Consider the following 24,112-nt stretch of genomic DNA (forward strand, 5'->3'; position numbering starts at 1 on the left):
AAGGAATTCACCTCTTGTTTCAGAATACTCTCATAAGAGTGGTCTCCAGAGGGGCGGTTTTGGAGGAGGTAAGGATGCAAACTATCATATAGCCAGAGCAGATGACACTCAGCACCCATCTGTCCATTGTTATTGCACTCCAGGTATTGAAAGAGTGCTAGACGAGCCCTAAATGGTGTGTGGCGGTCGGGAGATGTTGGGCTTAGTGTTTCACAGTTCTCTAGCACCAGTCAAAAATATTGTCCAGCCAGGGACTCAGACTGATGCAGAGCATGTTGCAGACAGTGCAGGGAAGTGGGAGTTTTGAATCCTCTGTCTCTTGCATGGAGATTCATAGGGCCTCTGATGGAAAAACTGCTGAGCCATATCTTTAGGTCTCAACGATAAGCAGTGAAATTTCTCCTTGGGGCAGGCATATATACCCCAGGTGAACAAAGGGTATCCCTGGAGTCCTTCAGGGTATGGAGGTGTGATTCATCAAAGGGGAAATTCTCAATAGTATTCTGGAACTCCCTAGGGAACCCTGACACATAAAGCCATGACTCCCTACACGTGATAACAGCAGTAGCCAGAGCTCTAGAGGAGGTATCAACAGCATCAACTGCAGATTGGAGAGTGGTCCTGGCTATCAGTTTGCCTTCATCTATCAGAGTTTGCAAATGAGCTCTGTCCTGCTGTGGAACTCTGTCAGTAAACTCCGCAAACTTGGTGTAGTTCAGAAAATTGTACGGAGCCATTAGTTCCTGGTAATTGGCTAAGCTGAACTGGAGGCTAGATGAAGAAAAGACATTTCTCCCAAACTCTTTATCAGTAGGAGTAGACCAGGGATGTTCCTGTCTAGCCCTTTCAGAAATGGCCTGGACTGCCAGTGAGAAGGGAGTAGGGGGACAAAACAAAAATTCTGTTCCTTTAGCCTACCCTTTTCAAAGTGGGAACACAGGTAGTAGTAGTATGCCAAACTGTCCTATCTGGCTCCAGTATGTCTTCATTAACGGGGAGAGTTATTTTGTTGGATCCGGATGAGTGGAGAATGTCTAAGAATTTGTGCTGGAAGTCCTGGAACTCTTTGAGAAGAATATGAAGTTCTCCAACAACTCTGCGAAGATGATCCTGCAACTGTCTGAAGTCATCAGGAGGAGGAGACATAGAAGTCACCTATTTGTCCGGAGATGAAGCCAGCAGTCTTACTCGTTTCAGTGGAATTGCCAGATCCAGTGTGTAGCATTCCCTCTCCTCCTCTGTAGGATCTGAGAGAATTGAGCGACTCTTAGATGGGAGACAAGGGATGACTCACTAGCAGATTGGATCGACTTTGCAAGGGGGGACTGGTCTCAAGACCCACAATATGGCCAATAGAAAGGGTTTAAAGGTGGTCGCGGGAGGCTCCTATTGCATAGGGCACCAATAGCTCAGAGTTAGATGAGAAAGAGGTTTGCCCCCAAACCAGTGCAGGTGTTTTGGGAGGCAGAGGATAACATAGGATTGGTGGGGGAGAGAGAAGGTTCATTGGGTGGTTCAGAATGTCCCAATAAACAGAATGCTGATTCCAGGTCCAGTGGCAGTACCGTCAGTGCCATTGGAGAGGAACTGTATTCTGTATTGGACAGGCAACAAGCTCTGTCCAGCGGGCAGATGGTGTTATCTCTCTGGAGACAGAGAGGCCCTGACAGAGGAGAAGATTCTCAATCCAGGAGAGTAAAAATTTCCTGTGAAGCAACAACTGATTCAGATCTCCCCAGTGAGAGAGGGATTCCTCTTGTTCAAGCCACTGAAGCCAGCAAGGAAGACAATGCCCGAGTTGATGATGATCAGACTTTGCCAGTGCTGACGGATCTGGGGGGCTTTCGAGGGGCCGAGGATGACAGTACCGACATATCATGATCCAGGACTGGTATAGCCCAATGTTTATGAGCTTTCTTGTCTTGCCTCTGGGACTTAGGATGTACTAGAGTCCTCATGGGCTGAGCTGATGGGCTTACTTAGAACTAAATCCAACTGCTCTGAAGTGGATTTAGAGGAAGACATAGTTTCATGCTTAGGAGTGTGCTTCCTGGATTCCCAATACAATCCCTCGGGGGGAGAGGGGGTGGAGGAAGATTCTCCTGCACCAGTCAGACTTCACAGCAGAAGGTGCACTCCTTGCTGAAACAGGCCGAGGTACAGTGGGGGGCCTGGGCTCGATTGGGGCCTCACGGCCTTCTTCAGGAGGAATTTGCAGAGACAAAGTTCATGCCCTTCTTGAGTACAGCTGGGGAATAATTGGCAGATACTGCACTTTGCTGAGGTGTGGAATTCCCCAGGGCAGTACAGGCAGTGCTGGTGGTCGTCACTGACCAAGAAGGATCGTGGCAGGAAGGACAGAGTTTGAAGCCTGAGTCCTGGCCACAGTCCAGTACCCACACAGGATCCAGGGGAGGAAAGAGGAGACTCCCCTGCCAGGAGACCAAACTAAACACTAATGGACATTATAAAACACTAACTGTAGACTGTAAAAACTGTTAAAACCATTTATAAAACTAAATCTAATTCTTGTTTTGTAGGACAAAGCCAAAGCTACGGACATTGAAGATTCTAACGCAGACCATGCGGTGGCGAGAAGGAAAAAGAGAGGCAGTCGGTCCGCCTCACCTTTTATCCCCTTGGATGGAGGCATAAGGTGAACGAGGCTGCATGCACGGACCAGTGGACACTACATTCAACTGCTCCAGCTCCAGGCGCATTGTGTGCATGCGAAACCCACAGTGGAATACAATAGGGACCATTACACAAAGAACATGTTTATTTGACATGATTCTAGCTTGGTTTGGCCTCATCCACATCATCTGGCCAAACTGTGCATGGTTAAGCATGAGGTCCAAATGTGAAGATCCAAGATCTGAAGACATGGTCCAGAGTTTAACCAGAAGTGCCAGACTAGGTGAAGCTAGAAAGGGGCACCTGCAATTCTTTCACAGTATTTGAAATGATTCAATAGGTAATGCCTATAAAATTATAAAATAGTCCCTGTTGAACTCTTCCCCCAACCTCCATGTCCTATTATACTACATACCTAGGAAACATGAAGGCAAATAGGATGTGGAATGTATTAATGCAGTATTTAAAGAACACTTTTATTGAAAATAGGTGCGAGGTTGTTTCGTTTTGAACTCTTTGGGGTGCAGGACACAGATTGCTGAAACTAACTAGACCTAGCAACACATGCAGATATCTTTGAAAATCAATTACTTCAGTTAATTCTAGATTTAGAAACTAGTTCTGCTTATTGATTAATTTATTTCTGGGCATATTACCAAGTCTCTTGCCATTTAAGCTAGTTATAACTCATCTCCCATAATTAGGTTTGGGAGGATTAGATTTTTATGAGTAAAATGTTGGTAAATGTCGATTTTACCGTTCACCAAAAGCAACAAAAACATATTTCCATTGATAATAATTTTACAGACAGGCAAAGAAAGAAACTATGAGAACTTATTAGAATTGAAAGGATATTTGCTTAACATATTTTGATATGTGATGTTGACTATTTGTGTTTTAACCATTACAAACAAAATCTCAATATCTGTAATGAAATAATTACTGTGTGATTCCCCCGTCTGACGCCCATAATTTCCCAAAACCGTGAAAATTCAAATCGATAACAATTAAAAAATACATTGACAACCCATAATTTTGAAGCACTGTGAAAATTTAAATACACCTCTATCCCGATTTAATGCGGTCCTCGGGAGCCAAAAAATTTTACCGCGTTATAGGTGAAACCACGTATCGAACTTGCTTTGGCCTCAAGCATTTCCATTTTTAAAAGTCACTTCCAGCCCTATCTGACGCCTCAGAACCCCCAGCCCATCCAAACCCCCCTGCTCCCTGTCCCCTGACTGCTCCGACCCCTATCCACACCTCCGCCCCCTGACAGGCCCCCCCGGGACTCCCACGCCCTATCCAAAGCTCCCGTTCCCCGTCCCCTGACCGCCCCACCCCCAGAACCTCCGAACCATCCAACCCCTCTGCCCCCTGACTGCCCCCCGAGACCCTCTGCCCCTTATCCAACCCCTCAGCCCTGGCCCAGCACCCTTAACACGCTGCTCAGAGCAGTGGGTTGGAGCCAGACATACTGACCCGCCATAGCATGCAGCCCCACCCCCCAGAGCGCTGCTTTACCGCATTATATCCGAATTCGTGTTATATTGGGTCGCCTTATATCAGGGTAGAAGTGTAGATAAAAATAGAAAAAAGGCTTAAAAATAAACATTGATATTATCTACTAAAGTGATAAAAAATAAAAATGCAATTCTGCCAGGCCTACCCATAATATATATATTTTATACTACAAGGTCAGATGCATCTGTTGTCAGAGTACTTTCTCCTCCCCGCTCATCATTACTTTGTAATGGAATCTTTACGGCAGCAGGAATTACAAAATTATCAAAACTGAATAGAACATGGAAGACTGAGCTGGTGAACAGAACTGATAAAAAATTAAAAGAACAGCATAACAACAAACTGAGTTTCAAAGACATGATGGCTAGGCTTAGTAATCTTTTCTTTACTTTTTCCTAGTAAAAAATATACTGCAAGTAGGAGACACGTCAAAACCACCCAGAGCAAGACATAACTATTTTACAAAAAATGTACTGTACTCCAAATCAGTTTTAACAAAGAGGTGTTATTTTTACAACTGAAAATGAATATAGGTTATTGATATCACATATTTAAACAGTTGTGATCATAGGTCTCAAAAGTTTCAAAGTAGTTTATCCAAAGGGCTTCTTTGCATGTTTGAGTCAATTTAGCAATTATGTACAAAGTTACCACTTTCATATAAATGTATCTGAATTTGTAGAAAATATTAAAAATGCTTATTCAAAGATAAAACCATTAAAATTACAAGTTATTATTTTGTGTTTGTATTTTATTATTTTAGTTTCTAAGTTTCCAGAATTAAAAACTTCTTTCTTAACCTCAGGTTTCAGAGTAACAGCCGTGTTAGTCTGTATTCGCAAAAAGAAAAGGAGTACTTGTGGCACCTTAGAGACTAACCAATTTATTTGAGCATAAGCTTTCGTGAGCTACAGCTCACGAAAGCTTATGCTCAAATAAATTGGTTAGTCTCTAAGGTGCCACAAGTACTCCTTTTCTTTTTTCTTAACCTCTTCCTCTGTTGTTTTTTTAATGTTTTCTGTTGCTAATATCAATTGTTTCAATCAAATTCTGAATGATGCTAATGATGCATGAATGCTCTCACCCTGAGGAAAAGGGCTATAATGAACAATTGTCAATAAAAGATTCTACAGTATACAGAGGAATCCACTTATACAGGATTTCCGATATAGGAAAACTTTAAAAAAAAAACAACCAAAAAACAGATTTAAGTCCTATATTAAACTACAAATACAACCAAATATAAGGACCTAACTACATCATGGCTGTCCCACAATATGGTTAAAGCACAGTACCATTTTGTATAGTAAATGGTTCAGGGAAAAGGTTAAGGTCCAATATATTGCAAAAAACTGAGCCATGCTTTAATCATCTCTCTGAACACAGTTTATTTTAGCACAGCCAAAATCTGATGAGTATGACAAAGGACAAATTACAATCACCACTTTAAGGACTATCTATCTATCATGCATTTTCTGTGACTGCTTATAAGATAGTTCTGCTGTCCTTTGTTACTGTTTCAAGAAAAAAAATAATAACTTGTAAAAAGTGGGGGAAATAAAACATTTTTTCCTAAATATAATTTTAGATTAAAAAAATCTTACTGTTATTTGACTCAGTCCAGCCAACCTCATTGTTAAAGTTGGAGACATAAAGTACTTAAATGCAAGATCAAGACTTTCTTTATCAAAACACAAGGCTGTATCCAATGGCTCTTTAACTGTACTCCACATTAAATCTGCCATGTTCCGGGCTGCACTCTGTCGCAACTCTTGGTCTGACAGTTTACATAAATACCTAAAATAAATTATACAAAAAGAAGAAAGAAGAAATATGACATGATTCCAAATAAAACGTATGTAAAATAATGGTCCAGCAAGATTATTTTAAATATATATTACGAGCAGTCTTTATGATAACAGTATTAATCCTAAAACATACATTAATATTAATATAATACAGTTGCAATGGGCAATCTATAACTTAATAAATCACATAATAGATAAAAAGAAGAAACAGAGTTGTATAGAATGATTTAGGTTCTATTAGTAAACATGATTCTGATCACACAACCCCCAAGGCTTGAGAGACTGACCTGATGCCTGAGCGGCAACATCCACACTGCTACTTTTAGGGCACTAGCTCGAGCCCCACCAACATGAGTCTGTCTACCCAGACTGGGAGACTCGCTCCCAGCTGCAGTATAGACATACCCTATATCCTTGTCTGTGGCCCTACCTACAGGACTAATAGAACCATTGTTGTATAACCAGGTCCTGACATAGTTAGAGCAAACATGTCATATTCAGAATTTCTCCCTCGCAACCATATGTCAACTGTGTTTGCATGACACCTTCCATGCTGCATAACCATTTTTGTATCAGTAAAGTCTAGGAATATGTTACTTGTGGGGGAATTCTGCACCACTGTGCAGGTGCAGAATTCATATCATCCACAGATTTCTTTGGTCCCCCACAGAAAATGGGAAAGAGACTTTAGAATAGACTGAATCCAATATTAAAAATGGTCTTACTTAGTTAAAGCCATTACTAAAGTTATTGTGACATGGATTTGCCCCAAACTAACTGATATTTTGATTCTGACTGCTGAAATTTTAAAGATTCAAAGACTTTAAGGTCAGAAGGGACCATCGTGATCATCTAGTCTGACCTCCTGCACATTGCAGGCCACAGAACCTCACCCACCCACTCCTGTAACAGACCCCTAACCTTTGGCTGAGTTACTGAAGTCTTCAAAACATGATTTAAAGACTTCAAGTTAGAGAGAATCCACCATTTTCACTAGTTTAAACTTGCAAGCGACCCATGCCCTATGCTGCAGAGGAAGGCGAAACCCCACTGGGTCTCCGCTAATCTGACCCGGAGGGAAATTCTGTCCCAATGCCAAATATGGCTAATCAGTTAAACCCTGAACATGTGGACTAAACAAAGAAACGGCTTGAATTTTGAGAAACTTTGAGTTCTAGTACTATCCGAAGTTTTAAATGTGTTTTGTCAAACAATGAAACTTTTTTTTATATTTAAAGCTTACCTGATAACATAGGTCCTAAAGGGTATAATGTGTTGCATGACAGCAGGGATGTGTAGCCATATCCTGATCTATACAGCAAATACAAAAATAGATAAACTGTAACTAGAACAATTAAAATGCAAAAGCCAGTAATAAGGTTTAAAAATGCAAAACTTTGTCTAAAGAAATAAGGCTTTGGGGCTGTTGGCTTTTTGTGAACTTGTGTAACTTCCAATCAGATTGTTTCCTATTTTGAAAAGTATAGTCTGGAGCAAGTTTCTACAGCTAATAGATTAACTCAGATCCAGAATCACATTTTTTTCTGCTAATCAACAGGAAAAATAAAATAAAAATTAGTGTAAACAAATAACATACACTGCTGTGCCTTAATGCCTTTCATTTCTGAACTTTGTATTCCCTGTTTCTTCAACCTAATGCATTCTATAGTTCCTATTCTACCCTCCATTTGTTAATTGACTTATCTTCTAAAGGGTCTACATGAAGCTTACATCCTTTTTGGCCATGTTGATCCTACCCATTTATTTGAGTTTTGTGGAAGATTTGATACTTTGGGCTCATCCACATGACAACTACAATTGTGATTTTGTTACCAGTTAGAGGCATGACCATCTTACCCAGTTAAATGTAACATGGTTCAGATCAGCTTTTCTGCCATCATGTTTGCACATCTATATTTAGAAGGCTGCTAACCTTGTTTGTATCAATGCATTCTGGGAAAAAACAGAGCAACTATCTCATACTCCCTCCGCCAAGGACTGGAATGTCCAAAAGACAGATACACAGAATGTGTGAGAAGTAATGCACTCTGGGATGCCCCACTGCAAATGAGTTGAATTCTCACTACCCTTCACTATCCACCTATCCCCAAAGTCATGAGGACACCCTCTGAGAGGCAACCCACTGTTGTGGAGTTAGTGTGCCCCCAAGAGGTTGGCCCTACTCACGATCCTCACTCTACCCTTTACTCCTCCGCCCCCAGCATCCCAGCCACATCCATGAATATGTACGTGTCTGTATCGGAAGGGGTAGGCAAAGCCACATCATTTCTGAGATTGGCACATCTTCAGGGCAAGAGCTGATCTACACGTCTGTGCTCTTTTCCCCACAATATCAATTCCTGGAGACCCCTGGCAATACCCAGTGCTCTTTTCAGTAAGAGAAAAAAATTTGTATCCTGCATTCCTGAAAGCAGAAATTGAACATCCAAGCCATGAGACAAACAGGAGCGCTAACCTGAGAGCACATCACCCTGAGGTACTGCACAACAGTAATATCAGATGTCTTTCAACTCACTGGCCTCTTTCTCTTCCACCATGCCTGACCACATCACTTGGATCTGGCAGTAGCTCCCTACTGTAGCCATTGCCGACTCACTCGTGAAACACTGTGCACAGGCCCACAAAGTGCAGTAGTGTAGATGAAAAAATTAAAGATGACTTCTAAATCAAATGTCCTACTCAGGATATCTTTGCACACAGGATGAACCAGTGGATTACCGAAAAATCTAGCAGTGTACCCACTTGCTGTGCACGTACTCACAAGTTTACATTCATGTGTTACTCTAAGACCTTGGAGGCCTTTCTTTTTCTTCCAGTGCATAAGATTACAATTCCCCAAAATAAAATCTCCATTACTCAGCAGCAGTGTTTGGCAACATGCCTCCAGATCACTCCCAGATTTCTGCCAAGAGTGCAGGAACAATTTTTATAGTGGGGGTGTTGAGAGCCATTGAACTAAACTGTAAACCCTGAATTCCACTGAATGCATCCGATGAAGTGAGCTGTAGCTCACTAAAGCTTATGCTCAAATAAATTTGTTAGTCTCTAAGGTGCCACAAGTACTCCTTTTCTTTTTGCGAATACAGACTAACACGGCTGCTACTCTGAAACCTGTATATAACAGAAACCACTTCAAGTCAGGGGGTGCTGCAGCACCACCCATACCCTTACTTCCAGCACCTATGCAAGGGTGGGTTTCAAACTTACAATACCTGGGTATAGTTCAGGTTCAATGGCCTCAGCATGTCCCCTTGAGCCACTCAGGTCCTATAAAAACTGGCTGGCTAGTGACTGTCTTGGGTAGTCTGTCTGCATGTGTACAGCGTAATTCATTTGGCACATGAGTGTGCAGTGTGTGTCTATCTAGACAACTTAACTGTTTCCTGAAAAACATTTTCAACAGTGCATCCGCAGGGGACCATGGGTGTCATGCACTAGCTGAGGTAAATGTCAAGCAACTGACTATTCAGGGCATGAGCACAGCCATGGTTTAACATCCAGGTCTGCGCACACACAAAAAGTTGTAGAATCTGCCAACCTTTAAAAATGCTGTTTTTTTCAGGGAGCTGTGTCTCGGGAACTCCTTGCTCCACCAACCTCAAATTTGGACTACTAACCCTATCCTGCACCCCGATGAGGCATATCAAATTTCAAGGAAATCGAAGCAAGTACACAGATTTTACAGTAGTTCTTTAAACAACAAAGGCTTCTCAACATCAACTATTGCAAAGCGAGCACTCGCTGTAATACATCAAATGAATAACAATGTTTTGGTTCTACTTCCAACTGAGTGAGTTTTCCTTATGAAAATGTTAAGAAATGGTTAAAAATAATTGATTTCCACATTATTTTTATTATTGATTTAAACCATAATTAAAATCAAACTTTATATTAAAATTAAATCTAATTTAAATCAATCCACACTCCAGTCGCAGAAATAAATATTACACCAGTGGTTCTCAACCCGCAGCCTGCTTGCAGCCCAATCAGCACACAGCTGCAGCGCATGTGACATCCTCAGGGTCCCACAGGTAGTATATATAATGTGTGAATGTGGCCCACATAATGCATAGAGAGCTGCATATGCTGCCCATAACGGTAAACAAGTTGAGAGCCAAAGTACTACACCCTATTACAGAGGACTAAACTGAGGCACAATGAGGTTAAGTGACTTGTCCAAGGTCAGTGGCCATCTTGGGAACAGAACCTAGGAGTCTGACTCAAGTCGTCTTCTTTAGCTACTAGAATACACTAATGAGACTGGGAATAATTCGCCTGAATCAAAGCATATGAACTCATAAGGATTTCATATCTTTCTTCATACTTTTTTTTCTTGTCTCTGCCTGCTAATTAATTAAAATTTACCACAAACTTTTCTATTTTTAAAACTTAGATTTTTTTCTATTTTGTTCTGCGTTATCGTCAGCCCACTGCTAAAAGGCAATATGTTTCCATCACTCCAGGATTTTTTTAAACATAACTTGCTAAATTTTATACAATAAAATTAAAAGTAGCAACTTAGAAGTAGTCATCAGACCATTGTTCACTATTTCTTCATCACTAGCGTGCGATGATTAAGTAATTCTTCATGACAACTGCAGGCCTAGAATAGTGAAGAATTAAGTAATCATAGCCTTTTCCAGTCAGAATTTCACACCTGCATAGAAGAAACTAGAAGTTAACACATTTCTTTGCAACTGCTGGTAGACAGGACACACTTCTAGTCCTCCATTATGGAGAGCAGGAGAACAACAGGGAGTGAAGGAGCACAGGCACTAGAGCTGAAACCTGGGTTTACCAGGGAAAGGTCAAGAGAAGAAGGAACCAGACCAGATGGATAGCAAAAAAAGGGGAAAGCCAGAGAAAGACCGAGATGGCCAAAAAGAAGAAGCCCTAGTGCAGCATCGCTCTTTCTCACTTTCAAAGCCTATGGTGTATGGCAGTGGTTGTCAAATTTTTTTTTCTCATAGACCACTTGCTGAGGGTCTCGGCGGACCACTTATCTTTCCAAATGTTGTTTGTACCGTTAGCTAACTATTGTAAAGCGCTTTGGATAAAAAAGTGCTATATAAAAAAACCTTAATAAACTTTTTTTGTTCTACAAATAAAGCACACAACTCATATTTTAGTATCAGTAGTCTTACCTTTCTAATGCGATGGATGTGCCCTTTCTCCCCCGCTGGGGCTAGGAAGGAGGGGGGTCTCTCCCTCCTTCCCCTGCCACGGCAGCCCCATGGCTCGGGCTGGGAAGGAGTGGGGTCTCTCCCCCGCCACAGCAGCACAGAGCTGAGGCTGGGAAGGAGAGCCATCTCTCCCAGGCAGCTGCAGCCCTGGAGCTGGGGAAAGTCATCTCTTCCTCTGGCCACCACAGCCCTCCCAAATTCCCCCACCCCCTCCTCTCACCCCACTGCCCCCTTCCACCTACTCCCTATTCCTCCTAAGGCCACCACCTCACATTACATATGCATCTTCTCCAGGGTCCAGGCACCTAATTACTGGAGCCACGCCCACGCAGCTTCACTAATTAGGTGGGTGGCCCTTCATTCTCTCATGTGCAACCGCCCAGGCGCGCACCTTAGAGGGAATTATCCATGGACCCCCTGAATGGAGCTCGTGGACCACAGTTTGAGAATCTCTGGTGTATGGCTTCCCTTCATACACACTTTAGGAGACACTCAAGGAGCTGTTCCTCTTCCTCCTCCTCTCTTGCACACCGTGGGGCAAATGCTTTCTAAAATGATAGATAACTATAGAAACTTATCCACTAATGTTGTCATCAAATGTTCTCTATGACTTTAGTGACTTCTGTGTCCAAAGTCCTTCATTTACTCTTACTAAATGAAGTCCATCACTGAAAACTTTTGCTTTCAGAGACTCATGTGTCTGAAATATAAGAAGACAGGCCAAAAAAATTTGAAGAGCAACTACCTGAAGACACAAAAACAGCAAATTTTTTTTCTTTTAAGTACATCAGAAGTAGGAAGCCTGCCAAAGAGCCAGTGGGGCCACTGGATGATCAGGCTGCTAAAAGAGCACTCAAGGAAAACAAAGCTATTGCAGAGAAGTTAAAAGAATTCTTTACATCACTCTTCACTGCAGAGGATGTACAGGAGAGCTCCACATCCGAGCCATTCTTGTTAGGTGACACATCTGAGGAATTGTCCCAGACTGAGATGTTAATAGAGGTGGTTATTGACCAAATTGATAAATTAAACAGTAATAAGTCATCAGGACCAGATGGTATTCACCCAAAAGTTCTCAAGAAACTCAAATATGAAATTGCAGAACTACTGACCCCCAGCTTCTATACAAGCTTAAATCAGCTTCTATACAAGATAAGAGCATAGGTAACAGATCTTGGAGTCATCGTGGATAGTGCTCTGAAAACATCGCTCAAATGTGCAGCAGCAGTCAAAAAAGCTAGCAATGTTAGGAACCATTAGGAAAGGATTAGATAATAAAAAAGAAAATATCATAACACTATTATATAAATCCATGGTATGCGGACACCTTGAATACCGTGTGCAGTTCTGGTTGCCTCATCTCAAAAAAGATGTATTAGAATTAGAAAAGATGCAGAGAAGGCCAAAGAAAATAATTAGGGGTAGGAAACAGCTTCCATATGAGAAGAGATCAGAAAGACTGGAACTGTTCAGCTTAGAAAAGAGACAACTAAGGGGGGATGAGACAGACATCTTTAAAATCAAGAATGGTGTGGAGAAAGTGAATAGGGAAGTATTATTTATTTCTTCACATAATACGAGAACTAGGGATCACCCAATGAAATTAATAAGCAGCAGCTTTAAAACAAAAAAAGGAAGTCCTTCTTCACACAACGCACAGCCAACCTGTGGAACTCATTGTCATGCGATGTTGTGAAGGCCAAAAGTATAACTGGCTCAAAAAAGAATTACATAAGTTCATGGCAGATAAGTCCATCAATGGCATTAACCAAGATGATCTGGGATGCTAATCCATGCTTTAGGTGTCCCTAAACATCCAACTGCCAGAAGCTGGGACTGAGTGACAGAGAAAGGATCAGTCTAAAAGTTGCCCTGTTCTGTTTATTCCCTCTAAAACATCTGGCACTGGTCACTGTCAGAAGACAGGACACTAGGCTAGATGGATCATTGGTCTGACCCAGTATGGCTGTTCTTATATCATTAATTTTTGACTAATGCCCTTAAGAATAGATTGGATTTTACTGCCTTGAAAACTAAACTGTTCACAAGTTAATGATGGACATATCTCTTGTGAATCCTTAGTTATATTTGGTCTGTTTTCCCTACAGAGGAACATGAACCAGACAATTTTCAAAAATTTCCAAAGGGAGACAATTTTTATTGCCTTCCCCTGAAAAAAACTACGTGCTGGATTTCCTTGAAATGTTCAGGAAAAAAATGAAATTGCCTTTGTGAATTAACTGTAAAATTTGGAAGCAGAACCCTTTATTTTAAATGTACAAGGATAGTGGTGATCAAATTTTGTGCTATGAGACACTTATTGCCAGCTTGACTATGGAAGGACTACCAGTCTCTTCACAATCTAATCATTTTCAGAAAAACAATTTTTTAACCGATAATATAGTAGCTAGACAGGTTATGAAGACAAAACAACATATCCTTCCCCAGGGCTCCAAATTAAATCCAAGACTCAGTGTGCCTAAGAAACTTTACAATAAGAGCTGGTTAACTGCCATTCTCAAGAGCTGCTACTATTGTGAAAATGCATTTAACTAACATTACACTACAGTTCTGAGTTTACACATCAATTATTATGCAACAGCTGAGACTGCAGAGCTACCCTGCAGATCTGCTTACTGGGCTATCATTCACAGGGCCACTCATAAATCTTGCATTAATTTATCTGTGAAGCTCATAAACTGAAGTGGATGGGACAAAAAGTTACATAGTAGTTGGGTTTGTACTAAAAAGGTGTGCGATTTTCTCCACAAAAATGATGGTAAATATTCTCTGGTAAATGTGCACTTCTTTTATTGCAGTTCAGTATTTCATTTCATGAGCAATCAAGCATATGTGCACCATACTGAAAGGCGAGGGGAAAGGATTTAAGTAAACATTTAAACTTATGTACCATTGTTAAGTGAAAGAAAATTCATTTAGCAAATTTATCTTGCCAAGACCATTATATGTCACATTTAGAATTAATCAAACTTCTTATATTTTAAAGAGAACAGCATTACTGTCCATAGTAATTATAAACAGAGACATCAATAAGGTTCTACTTGAATTATGGGATGATTGTCAAATAATTGCAGCTGAGTTGTGGACAAGACACAGAAAATTGCGGTCCCCAGAGCTTAGAGAGAGAGAGCTCCCACCGCCCCAGGGCTGACAGCGGGAGCCCCCGCCATGTGCAGGGGTGTCAGTGGGGCTGACTGCTAAAATGTAACATACGCACACCTGAATTGAGCATAAAAATTGAGATGGAAGCCTAATATTGCAGGATCTGCAATTTCCGCAATATCGTAAATTAAGCAGGGCCTTAGACATCAAATGTTTTGTTACAACTGGCTAAATAAAGAGCATTACATACAGAAGCACAACCCTACCTAATGCAGTGATCCACTGCATAAGAATATATATATTCCAGTAAATATAAAAGGAATCTACTTTGCTGAATATAATCTACATCTATGCATCTATGTTTAACTTACAGACTTAAGTCTAAATTTAGTCAGGGTGACATTCATAGTAAAGGGTCTGGCTGAGCTACAACTGATGCAGTACTAGGGAAGGGTGGGGAAAGAAAAGGACAACTTAAAGGCATTTTTATATTTCCCGATTTCTGGCAGCTGCCAGGGGCTGATTTCGACCCCAGTATAACTTACAGCAGTAGTTCTCAAACTTTTGTACTGGTGACCCCTTTTACATAGCAAGCCCCTGAGTGCGACCCCCCCTTATAAATTAAAAACACTTTTTTATATATTTAACACAATTATGAATGCTGGACACAAAGCGGGGTTTCGGGTGAAGGCTGACAGCTCATGACCCCCCATGTAATAACCTCGCGACACCCTGAGGGGTCCCGACCCCCAGTTTGAGAACCCCGACTTACAGCCTCAGAGCTACTCTAAATGGTCAGCTGAAACGACTTCCTAAGGACTACTCCAACAGCTCAAGATTGAGGGAGTTCTGCATTCCCTAACCAAGACCCTCTAGTTTTTGGCTCACCTGAGAATCCCCCCCCAAACCAGAAGCAGGTGGTGTAGACTCACCAGCGCTGGCTTTCTTCCAATCACAGCTATATAAGATTAAATCTCAGCTGCTTTACTTAGAACAGCTTTCCAGCTACCCTGTGGCACCTGAGAGTAACATAGGAATATGGGAGAGGGGAACACCCAGGATCTGATCCAAAGTACTTAATATTGGAATCAAATCATAGAGTGTCATTACACAGCATTTCATTTTAGTTACACTCATTAAGTATTTACAGTTAAACTTAAGGGGCAAAATTCTGTTTTCCTTTACACCCATGTTCCTGAGCAAGACATCCCTTCCCATCACATCCTCATGCCACTCCTAGTCTCCACATGACCACCTCCACAGACATGCTTTAACTCCCACTACCAGAGTGTTCCAGTTCTTGCCAGTAGTGACAAAGGGATACCTTGATAGCCTAGTTTCGCTGCAACCAGAATGTCTGGGAAGAGAAGGGAAAACAAGATATCCTACAGATGCCACTATTCCTCCAACAGATCTCAGGGTAATGACTGGGGTGAAATGATGTCCCTTCTGGACAGGGCAATCCCCAGACATCCTTCTCTCTACTAGGGGAAAATTGTGACTTTTTCCTGCTTCCAGGGCCCTCTTCTTCAAATTTTCCCAGACTTAGTCTCTCCCACTTTATATTTGTTGCATTTTGGTTTAAAAATGTAACGAACTCAGGGCAATACTTACATTAGATACCACTGTGATAAATGCATGTGCTATAAGAAATGGCAATGTATCAGGGGTTCCATATTCAAAACAATCCTTCATGAGGGAAAGGCCATTTTTTCCACAAAATAGACAAACATAACGAAGCAAGTGCAATGGTACTTCTACATCCTATAGAAACAGGAGAAGAATATAAAAGCTTTATTTAAAAAGAAAAACAAATTACTATTGAAAACAAAAAACTAAATACATATAAGGTAAGAGTTCAGATGAGCAATATCAATGTATCATACGTTTATAAAACACTAAATATGACTATTTTACAGTCACCAAAACATGTTAATTGTATCTCATAATGCTCTCTATAAATACATCAGAGGGATAAACACCAAAGGAGGGAGAAAAGTTATTTAAGTTAAGAGACAATGTTGGCACAAGAACAAATGGATATAAACTAACCATCAGTGAGTTTAGGCCTGAAATTAAATGAAGGTTTCTAACCATCAGAGGAGTGAAGTTCTGGAACAGCCTTTCAGGGGCAGTACTGCAGGGAAAAATCTAACTTGTTTCAAAACTGAGCTTGATAAGTGTATGGAGGGGATGGCATGATGAGATTGCCTACAATAGCGTATGGCCCATCCATGACTGCTATTAGCAAATATCTCCAACCGTCTCAGATGGGACACCAGATGGGGAGGGCTTTGAGTTACTACAGAGAATTATTTCCCAAATGTCTGGCTGGTGGATCACATCCACGTGCTCAAGGTTTAACTGATCACCATGTTTGGAGTTGGGAAGAAATTTTCCCCCAGGTCAGATTGGCAGAAACCCTGGAGGGCTTTCACCTTTCTTCGCAGCATGGGGCACTTACTGTTTTGAACTAGTGCAAATGGTGGATTCCTTGTAACATGACATCTTTAAATCAAGATTTGAGGATTCCAGCAACTCAGCTAGAGATTATGGACCTATTACAGTAGTGGGTAGGTTTTGTAGCCTGTGATGTGCAGGAGGTCAGACTAGATTATCATGATAATTTTGATCACTTCTGGCCTTAAAGTCTATGAATCAATGAAATATATATGACTTACATTCATATCACAGAACGCCCCTAATATATTGCTTTCTTGGGCAGAAATATCCTGGTTTAAAAGAAAAGAGATAAATATAATTAGCTAACAGTAGGAACAGAAACAAATTGTATGAAGGAAACAAAACCGAAAGACTCATGATGCACACTCCAGAAACCTCATTTTATAAAACTCAAGCAGCTTAAGTTTGTTTAATTTTAAAACTGCCGAACTGACTTTTGCATTTTCCGATTAAACTATTTTTTTTACATTGTATTTACAAATATGTACTTATAAACTGAGGACAATGCTCCAGCCATAAGTGGAAATTTCTTACCTAATAGTTTTCCTTCTTGGAGTTCTTCTATACCAATTCAGATGTTTCCATTACCAGCAGGAAAGTAATGTACCCAAACATCTGAACTGCCATAGGTAAATGAACAGAGAATATACTGTATAATCATAAACCTAATGAATATTCAAGAGCTAAAAAGTTTAAAGTTAGTCATTCTAGTTCAGTTTATTAAATTTCAAGTCCACCTGTAACATTTTTACACAAATATCTAATTGACAGCTTGTAGAATCAGTATCTGGTATCCTTTCAGGGAAACTGTCAAATTACAAATCACATTTCTCTCAATTTTTAAATCTATTATTGTTCCAAGTAACACTGAAGATTACTATAATTAAAGAGTTTAATAACTTCTTTTGATATATGTTTACATTGTGCATTGGATAGCATTTTGTAGACAGTCTATTTTACAGTTTCCCCCATTAAATCAATTTCCCGTATTGTTTGTATGAATCTTTCACATAGCAAGGGAGAAAACAGTTTTTTTAAATTGTAAAATGTGATTATAAAACCAAAAAACTTACTGAAACACTATCAAACTAATTTTAACTTTTTAAAAAAAATTACTAGTTTTCATGTTCACAATTTCCCTTTAAATTCATAGGGGGAGGGAAGGTTTTTAAACATTTAATTTAACTGAAGTTTTTGGAGTTAATTTCAAATTGACTAATTTCCAGAGTATCATTTAAAACTACATTACTGGGGGTATTTTAGTTGTGATGGAATCAAACTTTAAACTATTCACTAAGGTTACAATATAGGAATCTAAATATATTACATATTTCCCCCTCACGTTGAACTCCAAATCATCACTAAATTAATTGTGTTGTCAATTATTTTTAAATATTAAAACAGCTCTTTAGTGAGTAGACAACACATTTTTCTGGCCAATAGATAAGAAAAATGGGTGTTTCTGTGCTCTGCCCATGCCACTACCAGAAACAGATTATGCATGGGAAAATTATCAGTTGTTGAGGGAAGCAGAAACTGTTCATCAGTTAAAGTACAGCTCTTAGCACCCGGCAGCTGAAAGACAGTGGAAGTCTATGCATTAAGCCCTTAGAGTTTAGTGAAAGTACATCTGGAATGTCAAGTAGCTGCTCTGCATACTTCTTGTCTCAAGACTTCTCTTCCTATGAAGTAGCCATATTGGAGTAATCACTGACAACAATGGGGCAAGAGATCTCTGCAGCACTGGAGAGACAAAAGATTTGACTTATTTGGCTAGAACGAACCTGAAAATTTGACAGTCCTGCTTTGGCCTTCTAAACAGAAAATTCAGGGCATTGAGATTTCCACAAGGTCACCTTTTGAGCCAAGTAACAGAAGAGTGTTCCCTATGAGAACCAAAGGCAGCAAAAAAACCTCAAAGGTGAAACACCTTAATAGATGTGTGATGGTGGACACAACCTTGGGATGTGTGATGGTGGACACAGCCATGGGAACAAAACTATAACAAATTCATCCTACTAGAAAAAGACTTATATGGGAACTGCCACCAGAGCTGCTAATTGCCTCATTCTGAGCCAAAATGTTGGGGGAAGCATAAAAATAAAGTAGACAGATGCCTTTCCTTACTGTTTTACCCTCTATTGAGCCACTAAAGACCGGTTTGCTAACTCCTTTAAAGTTCATTGTCTAGTCCTGCCTGGAGGGATTTTAAAAGGTAAGGAAACCAGGAGCCCACTTTGTGTTTTTGCCTCTTCTTCTACATGGTTTATAGAAAGTAATCACTTCAAGTAAAATGAAAAAATTCCTCTTTCTAGACAGAAGTATATTCTGTACTTTCTGAAATACCTATCTCACAGACCCTCTGCATAATCTAAGTCTGAATAAACAAATAGACCTGACAGAAGGTCACGGATGCAGGACAATTAAAATTAACAGATGTCTCAAAACAGCCACAGCAGGCCTGCAGACCTCATGCAGCTCAACCATTTCAGGGATCTCCAGATTACCCTTGTTTGGCTCCTTGCGGTTTTTTTGAAGTGTTTTTGCTGTCAAAGTTCTCAGTCCTGTGAACAGCACATGCAAGGCTGAATGTCTATATGATAAAAATGTATCACAAGCGAAGATCTCTCTTTGGATATCAAGAACGTTAGCAGATACTACTTTTGCATTGGGGTAAACAGGTTTGTTTCCACATAAGTCTCTTCCTTCAAGGTTTATGCCCTCAAGCAGGTTTTCTTCCAACTGACCAAGTCCAATTGTGGTATTCCTGTGCCCAAAGACACACACAGATTCACTAGAAAGGAGATTTTTCATCCGATTAGCAGGGTAGACTTTTATACCACCATTCTGTTTTTGTGGTCCCTGTTGATTTTAAACAGACCACAACCACAAACTTGTCTGAACTAAGGTGTACTTGTCTTGTCCAGAGGTTTAAGACTGCTAGTCTTATTGCCCTCAAGTCTAACAAATGTATATGCCAGTTCTGTGTCCGTGAAGGCCATGTCCTCTGTGCTGTCAATATGACTATGTGGGCTCCCAGTATTCTGGGCTGGCGTCCGTTGTCAGCCGCACTCTTTCTGGTTCCTAAATGAAATTTTCCTTCAGGATGTTTTCACTGTTCAGCTCAGATAACTCATTAGTCTCTTCCAGTTTAGGCTCTATGTTTGCTATAATAGAGATGCATGCTGCCAGTTAAAAAAAATTCAAGGGGTAGAAACGTCCCATAACCCATGGAATTTACAGCAGGACAGTAAAGTCCCCAGTAGGCTTATACACCAACAGATCTTTTTTTTTTTCTTGTTTTCTTGTTCTTGTTAGATATTGCAGTTTTGTGACCCTTTCTGACAGAAGGGAATTCTCCCCATTAGAAATCTCTCTTCTCCCAGATGTGAGAGTATCTGCAAAGATTCCACCAAGTACCTGGTAAGAGCATCAGAGCTCTTCTGACTGATGCCAGAACCAACATTACCTTTTGGTCGAGATAACCAGGTAATGAGTGTGTGAAATGAGTAGAAATTATTGTTTGCAGCTGTAATTGTTTTGTATGAGACCGCTGAATGACAATTTTACATGTCAAATTTTACCACACTTCTTAGCCACTATGAAGTGGTATGAATGCACCTCTACAAACCTGAGGAACTGATGAAACCAGCTACACAGCTCGGAAGATGATCTATTTTGAATTGGAAATCTTCCTTTTTTCCAGAGCAGACATTAATGTGAGGATTAAAAGCATTTCCTCATAACTCAATAAAATGTTAATGTGCACAGTACCCAGAGCACATGTTCCATGGGGAGAGAAATCCCACTTTCACATATAGTAGTCGGGAGCTCTCTCTACTTATTTTTAATCTGATTTTCTTGGGGATATCTATGGGACTTGCGAAGACCTGAATAAGAATTCTGTGTAAGCTCAAAATCTTGTCTCTCTCACCAACAGAAGCTGGTCCAATAAAAGATATTACCTTACCCACCTTGTCTCTCTAATATTTCAAAAAAAAAAAAAAGAAAAAAAAAAAAGACATATTTGGGTTTCAGTTTATACCTGATACAGAATGTTTTGAAGGAATGAACACACTTCACATTTGCCCATAAACCCACTGAAGGATTTCGTCATTAGCATTATTATACAGTATTATGATAGAAATCAAAATGTGCCAGAAGATTTCAAAACACAGATCTATCAATCCTTGCTGTGAAGAAATTACAAATTTGGTATGAGAAACTAGTTGAAAGTGGGAATCATTTTTTTGACTTGCCTAGAGAAACTAGTTGAAAGTGGGAATCATTTTTTTGACTTGCCTAGACAGCAAAATAAGTTTTCTTCTCTCTCGTCTCTCTCTCCAGACCACGATTTTGATATATTCGTGGAGTAACAGTGCTTGCTAATCTGAGTGGTCAGTAACTCAAGATGTCATATTTTTGAGAGTACTGGAGAGCCACAATGCAGCCACCCAATTTATGTTAGAACCTGGTCCTCTTACACTATGTCAGCACATCAGCCAAAAAAATCTTGCCAATGTCCCTTTTGAGATTTCTAACTCTTCAGGGCACAATGATAAAAAATAAGGCAGACAAATATTTCCAAAAAGAAAAAAAGATTGTTGTCTTCTCTCTAAGAGAAGCAAGTCTATTTATACATAAAAAATTGCTCCAGAGCTGTTTCTGCCATGTTCCTGTGAAGGCAGGGAGAAAAACTGAAGATCAGTTTTTTTAATTACCCCATGAAACACAGAGGCAAAATCCCTTTCGTTTTAACATTAGTTTTAACCAGTATGAAAAACAAAAAGATAGACCTACCCTCACTGGTCTCTACTAGTGGGCAGATGCATCACAGACCTATTTATTTATGATGATAACGTTTAAAAGGAATTATGGAGACCATACTGAAATGTGGTAGGAAAGTCTTACTTACTGGAATCCTAACATTCTCTGGTTCATTAATATAGACATACTTGAGATCACATATATTTGTAAACACAGTTTGACATTTTAACTTACAGATTTATACTCCAACATTATCGAATATAGCAAAGATACTCAAATATGCCCCAAACAAAACAAAAATCACTCATCTTCCCAGTTTAATAATTTTAAACTAAACCAACATTTATTGCCAAATTTGGTGAGATCCACTCATTCACGGACTGAATATAACTCATGCAAACACAGTAGCACATATGCCAAATCACATATCATTTATGTATATCTTTACAAGTTAAGAGCAAATAGTGTAATAATTTGAAACTGAAAGCTTAACTACTCAAAGCAGTGACAGAGCTTTTTCATACTTTAAGTTTGTGGTTTTGGATAACTATTTTAATGTGCCAATATTTTGTAACACCCACATAAATGTATTAATGTGTTCTCATGCATTTTCTCAGTATAAGCTTTCTTAACAATGGCAAATATACTCATATCTCAGTATGTAAGTGTAGCATGTGCTCTATTTAGTCAGGAACAGATTTCCACAGGTGGAACTAAAAATAAACCTTTTCAAGAACAAAATTATTTTAATTTGACAACTAGAGTCCCAAATATAGCTACAAAAGCATTTCCTTCTATATCTAGGAATGAAAAGTTGGTAATAAAAGAGTTCTGAAAGTGAATTTTTCAAAATAAATTATGTAAAAAAATATATTTAGCAGTAACAAAGTAACATCACAATGAAAAACGTATAAAGATAGTAGTCCAGTTTGCAGAGTTGCAGTTGTAACAGTTATTCAGTTGATTACGGAATAGCAAAAAAAGCGTGGTCTCATGCAAGTTTTAGTTCGTAAATTTTGTTTATAACAACAGATTTAACTAAAAGGAGTTAAACTACTTTCTATTATTTTTGGAAAGAAGCCATATTTATGGTCCCTTTTTGCCTTCCTGCTACTGTGACTATATGATAAATTATGCAATTATATCCAACATTTTATTAACTGCTTTTGCCTAGACCAATCAAGAATTATTTTTAGAAAGTAATTAAGGGAGTGGCTCATCTCCCAAAAGGTATCAATGGAAAGACCCACTGAATTCAGTGGGAGAGCTGAATCATCCCCATCCACCTGGTTTGAAAACTACAATCACTCAAGCAGAGTCTACCCTTTGATGATAACTACACTGTGTTTCACAAAAAAACAAAATATGCACAAGTTAGAATAAGATATACCTCTATTGTGGGATGAGTATTATGCTTGTAAGCAGTATACAGAGGAAACTGAATCTGAAAGATTTTTGCCACACACAGCAACAGTTTTTCCTTCTCATCAGTGCTCCATAAGCTAAAAGCATCAGTGCTCTTTGCAGATTCTTCCTCTGTCAGGATACAAGTTCTTGCAGAGTCTAACTTTTTCTCTATGCATTTTTGTCGTTCTCCATTTTCTTCTTCATGAGACTCTCTTTCTACGTTCAGTGGCTCATTGGCTTGATTATTCTGATCTTGCCATGTTGAATCTATGTTAATAGTGCAATGTTTACAGAGCTGGTCCCGTAGAGCTTGAACTTGGGCAATCACTAAGTTAATAAGCGCACATACTACTTGGTTAAAGATCTCCAAATGCTTATACTCCTTGAAGCAGCACAGACATTGTCTGCAAACAAAAACAAAATAAAAAAGTGAAAATTCCTGGAGTGGCTCAGAATTAAAATATCTAAAAATGAGAAGTTTGGACTCCATCAACTTAAAGAAACTAATAAATAGAAAGAAAAAAAGACTGATCTTAATTTTTTTAAAGTGACTAATTATAAGGAAGTTTCACATTTAAATATATTTTAAGTAACAAAGTATGTGACAGACCAACAAAGACAGGAAATTCAAAGTGACACTGAGACTCCAATGTCAAGCACCAATACTGAAGACCTCATTAATCCCTGTGGGCATCCCATTTATTTCCAGACACTCTCAGAGAACTACATGGTGCCAACTATTGTTCAGCAGTTTTAAATTATTTATGTATTTTACAATGGTAGCTATGGACTGCATGTGTTCATCTTGTTGAGTCACAGCACCAGGATATTGTGAAAAAATCCTCATAAGACATTGAAATTCAAAGTAGTAATTCTTGATTTTTGCCACATTTTCTTTAGAAAAAAAAGTATGTGGCAGGATAGTTCACATTAAGCAACAGCATATATAAGGTTTTATAATATTTTTCATTAGTATCACTTAGCCTGTTTACTGCTATGTTCTTCAACAGCTTCTGGAATGCCAGTCACTGCTTCAAAGGTGTGTTCTACACACACACCTAGCAGGAGACATGGCACAAAAGTAGTTACATGTAAATGAAGGCCAGAATTTCCTTTATTCTCCCATCATTTTAGTCACACTACAATATTGTATTCACTTTACTTATTCTATTCACTCTACTA

At 39.5% G+C, this 24,112-nt stretch overlaps 1 protein-coding gene across 2 annotated transcripts in view; it reads right to left on the reverse strand.

Annotated features, from left to right (window-relative positions):
* USP34 (ubiquitin specific peptidase 34) overlaps positions 1-24,112 on the reverse strand; it is a 275,304-nt gene that overhangs the window by 217,296 nt on the left and 33,896 nt on the right. For both annotated transcript variants that reach the window (XM_074949535.1, XM_074949534.1), the window contains exons 3-7: positions 22,914-23,334; positions 16,975-17,025; positions 15,908-16,057; positions 7,210-7,277; positions 5,763-5,955 (exon numbers count right to left, since the gene is read on the reverse strand). In XM_074949535.1, coding sequence (XP_074805636.1) covers positions 5,763-5,955; positions 7,210-7,277; positions 15,908-16,057; positions 16,975-17,025; positions 22,914-23,334 — 883 coding nt within the window. The remainder of the gene's footprint in view (positions 1-5,762; positions 5,956-7,209; positions 7,278-15,907; positions 16,058-16,974; positions 17,026-22,913; positions 23,335-24,112) is intronic.

Source organism: Natator depressus, chromosome 3 (assembly GCF_965152275.1).
Source record: "Natator depressus isolate rNatDep1 chromosome 3, rNatDep2.hap1, whole genome shotgun sequence".
NCBI lineage: Eukaryota > Metazoa > Chordata > Testudines > Cheloniidae > Natator > Natator depressus.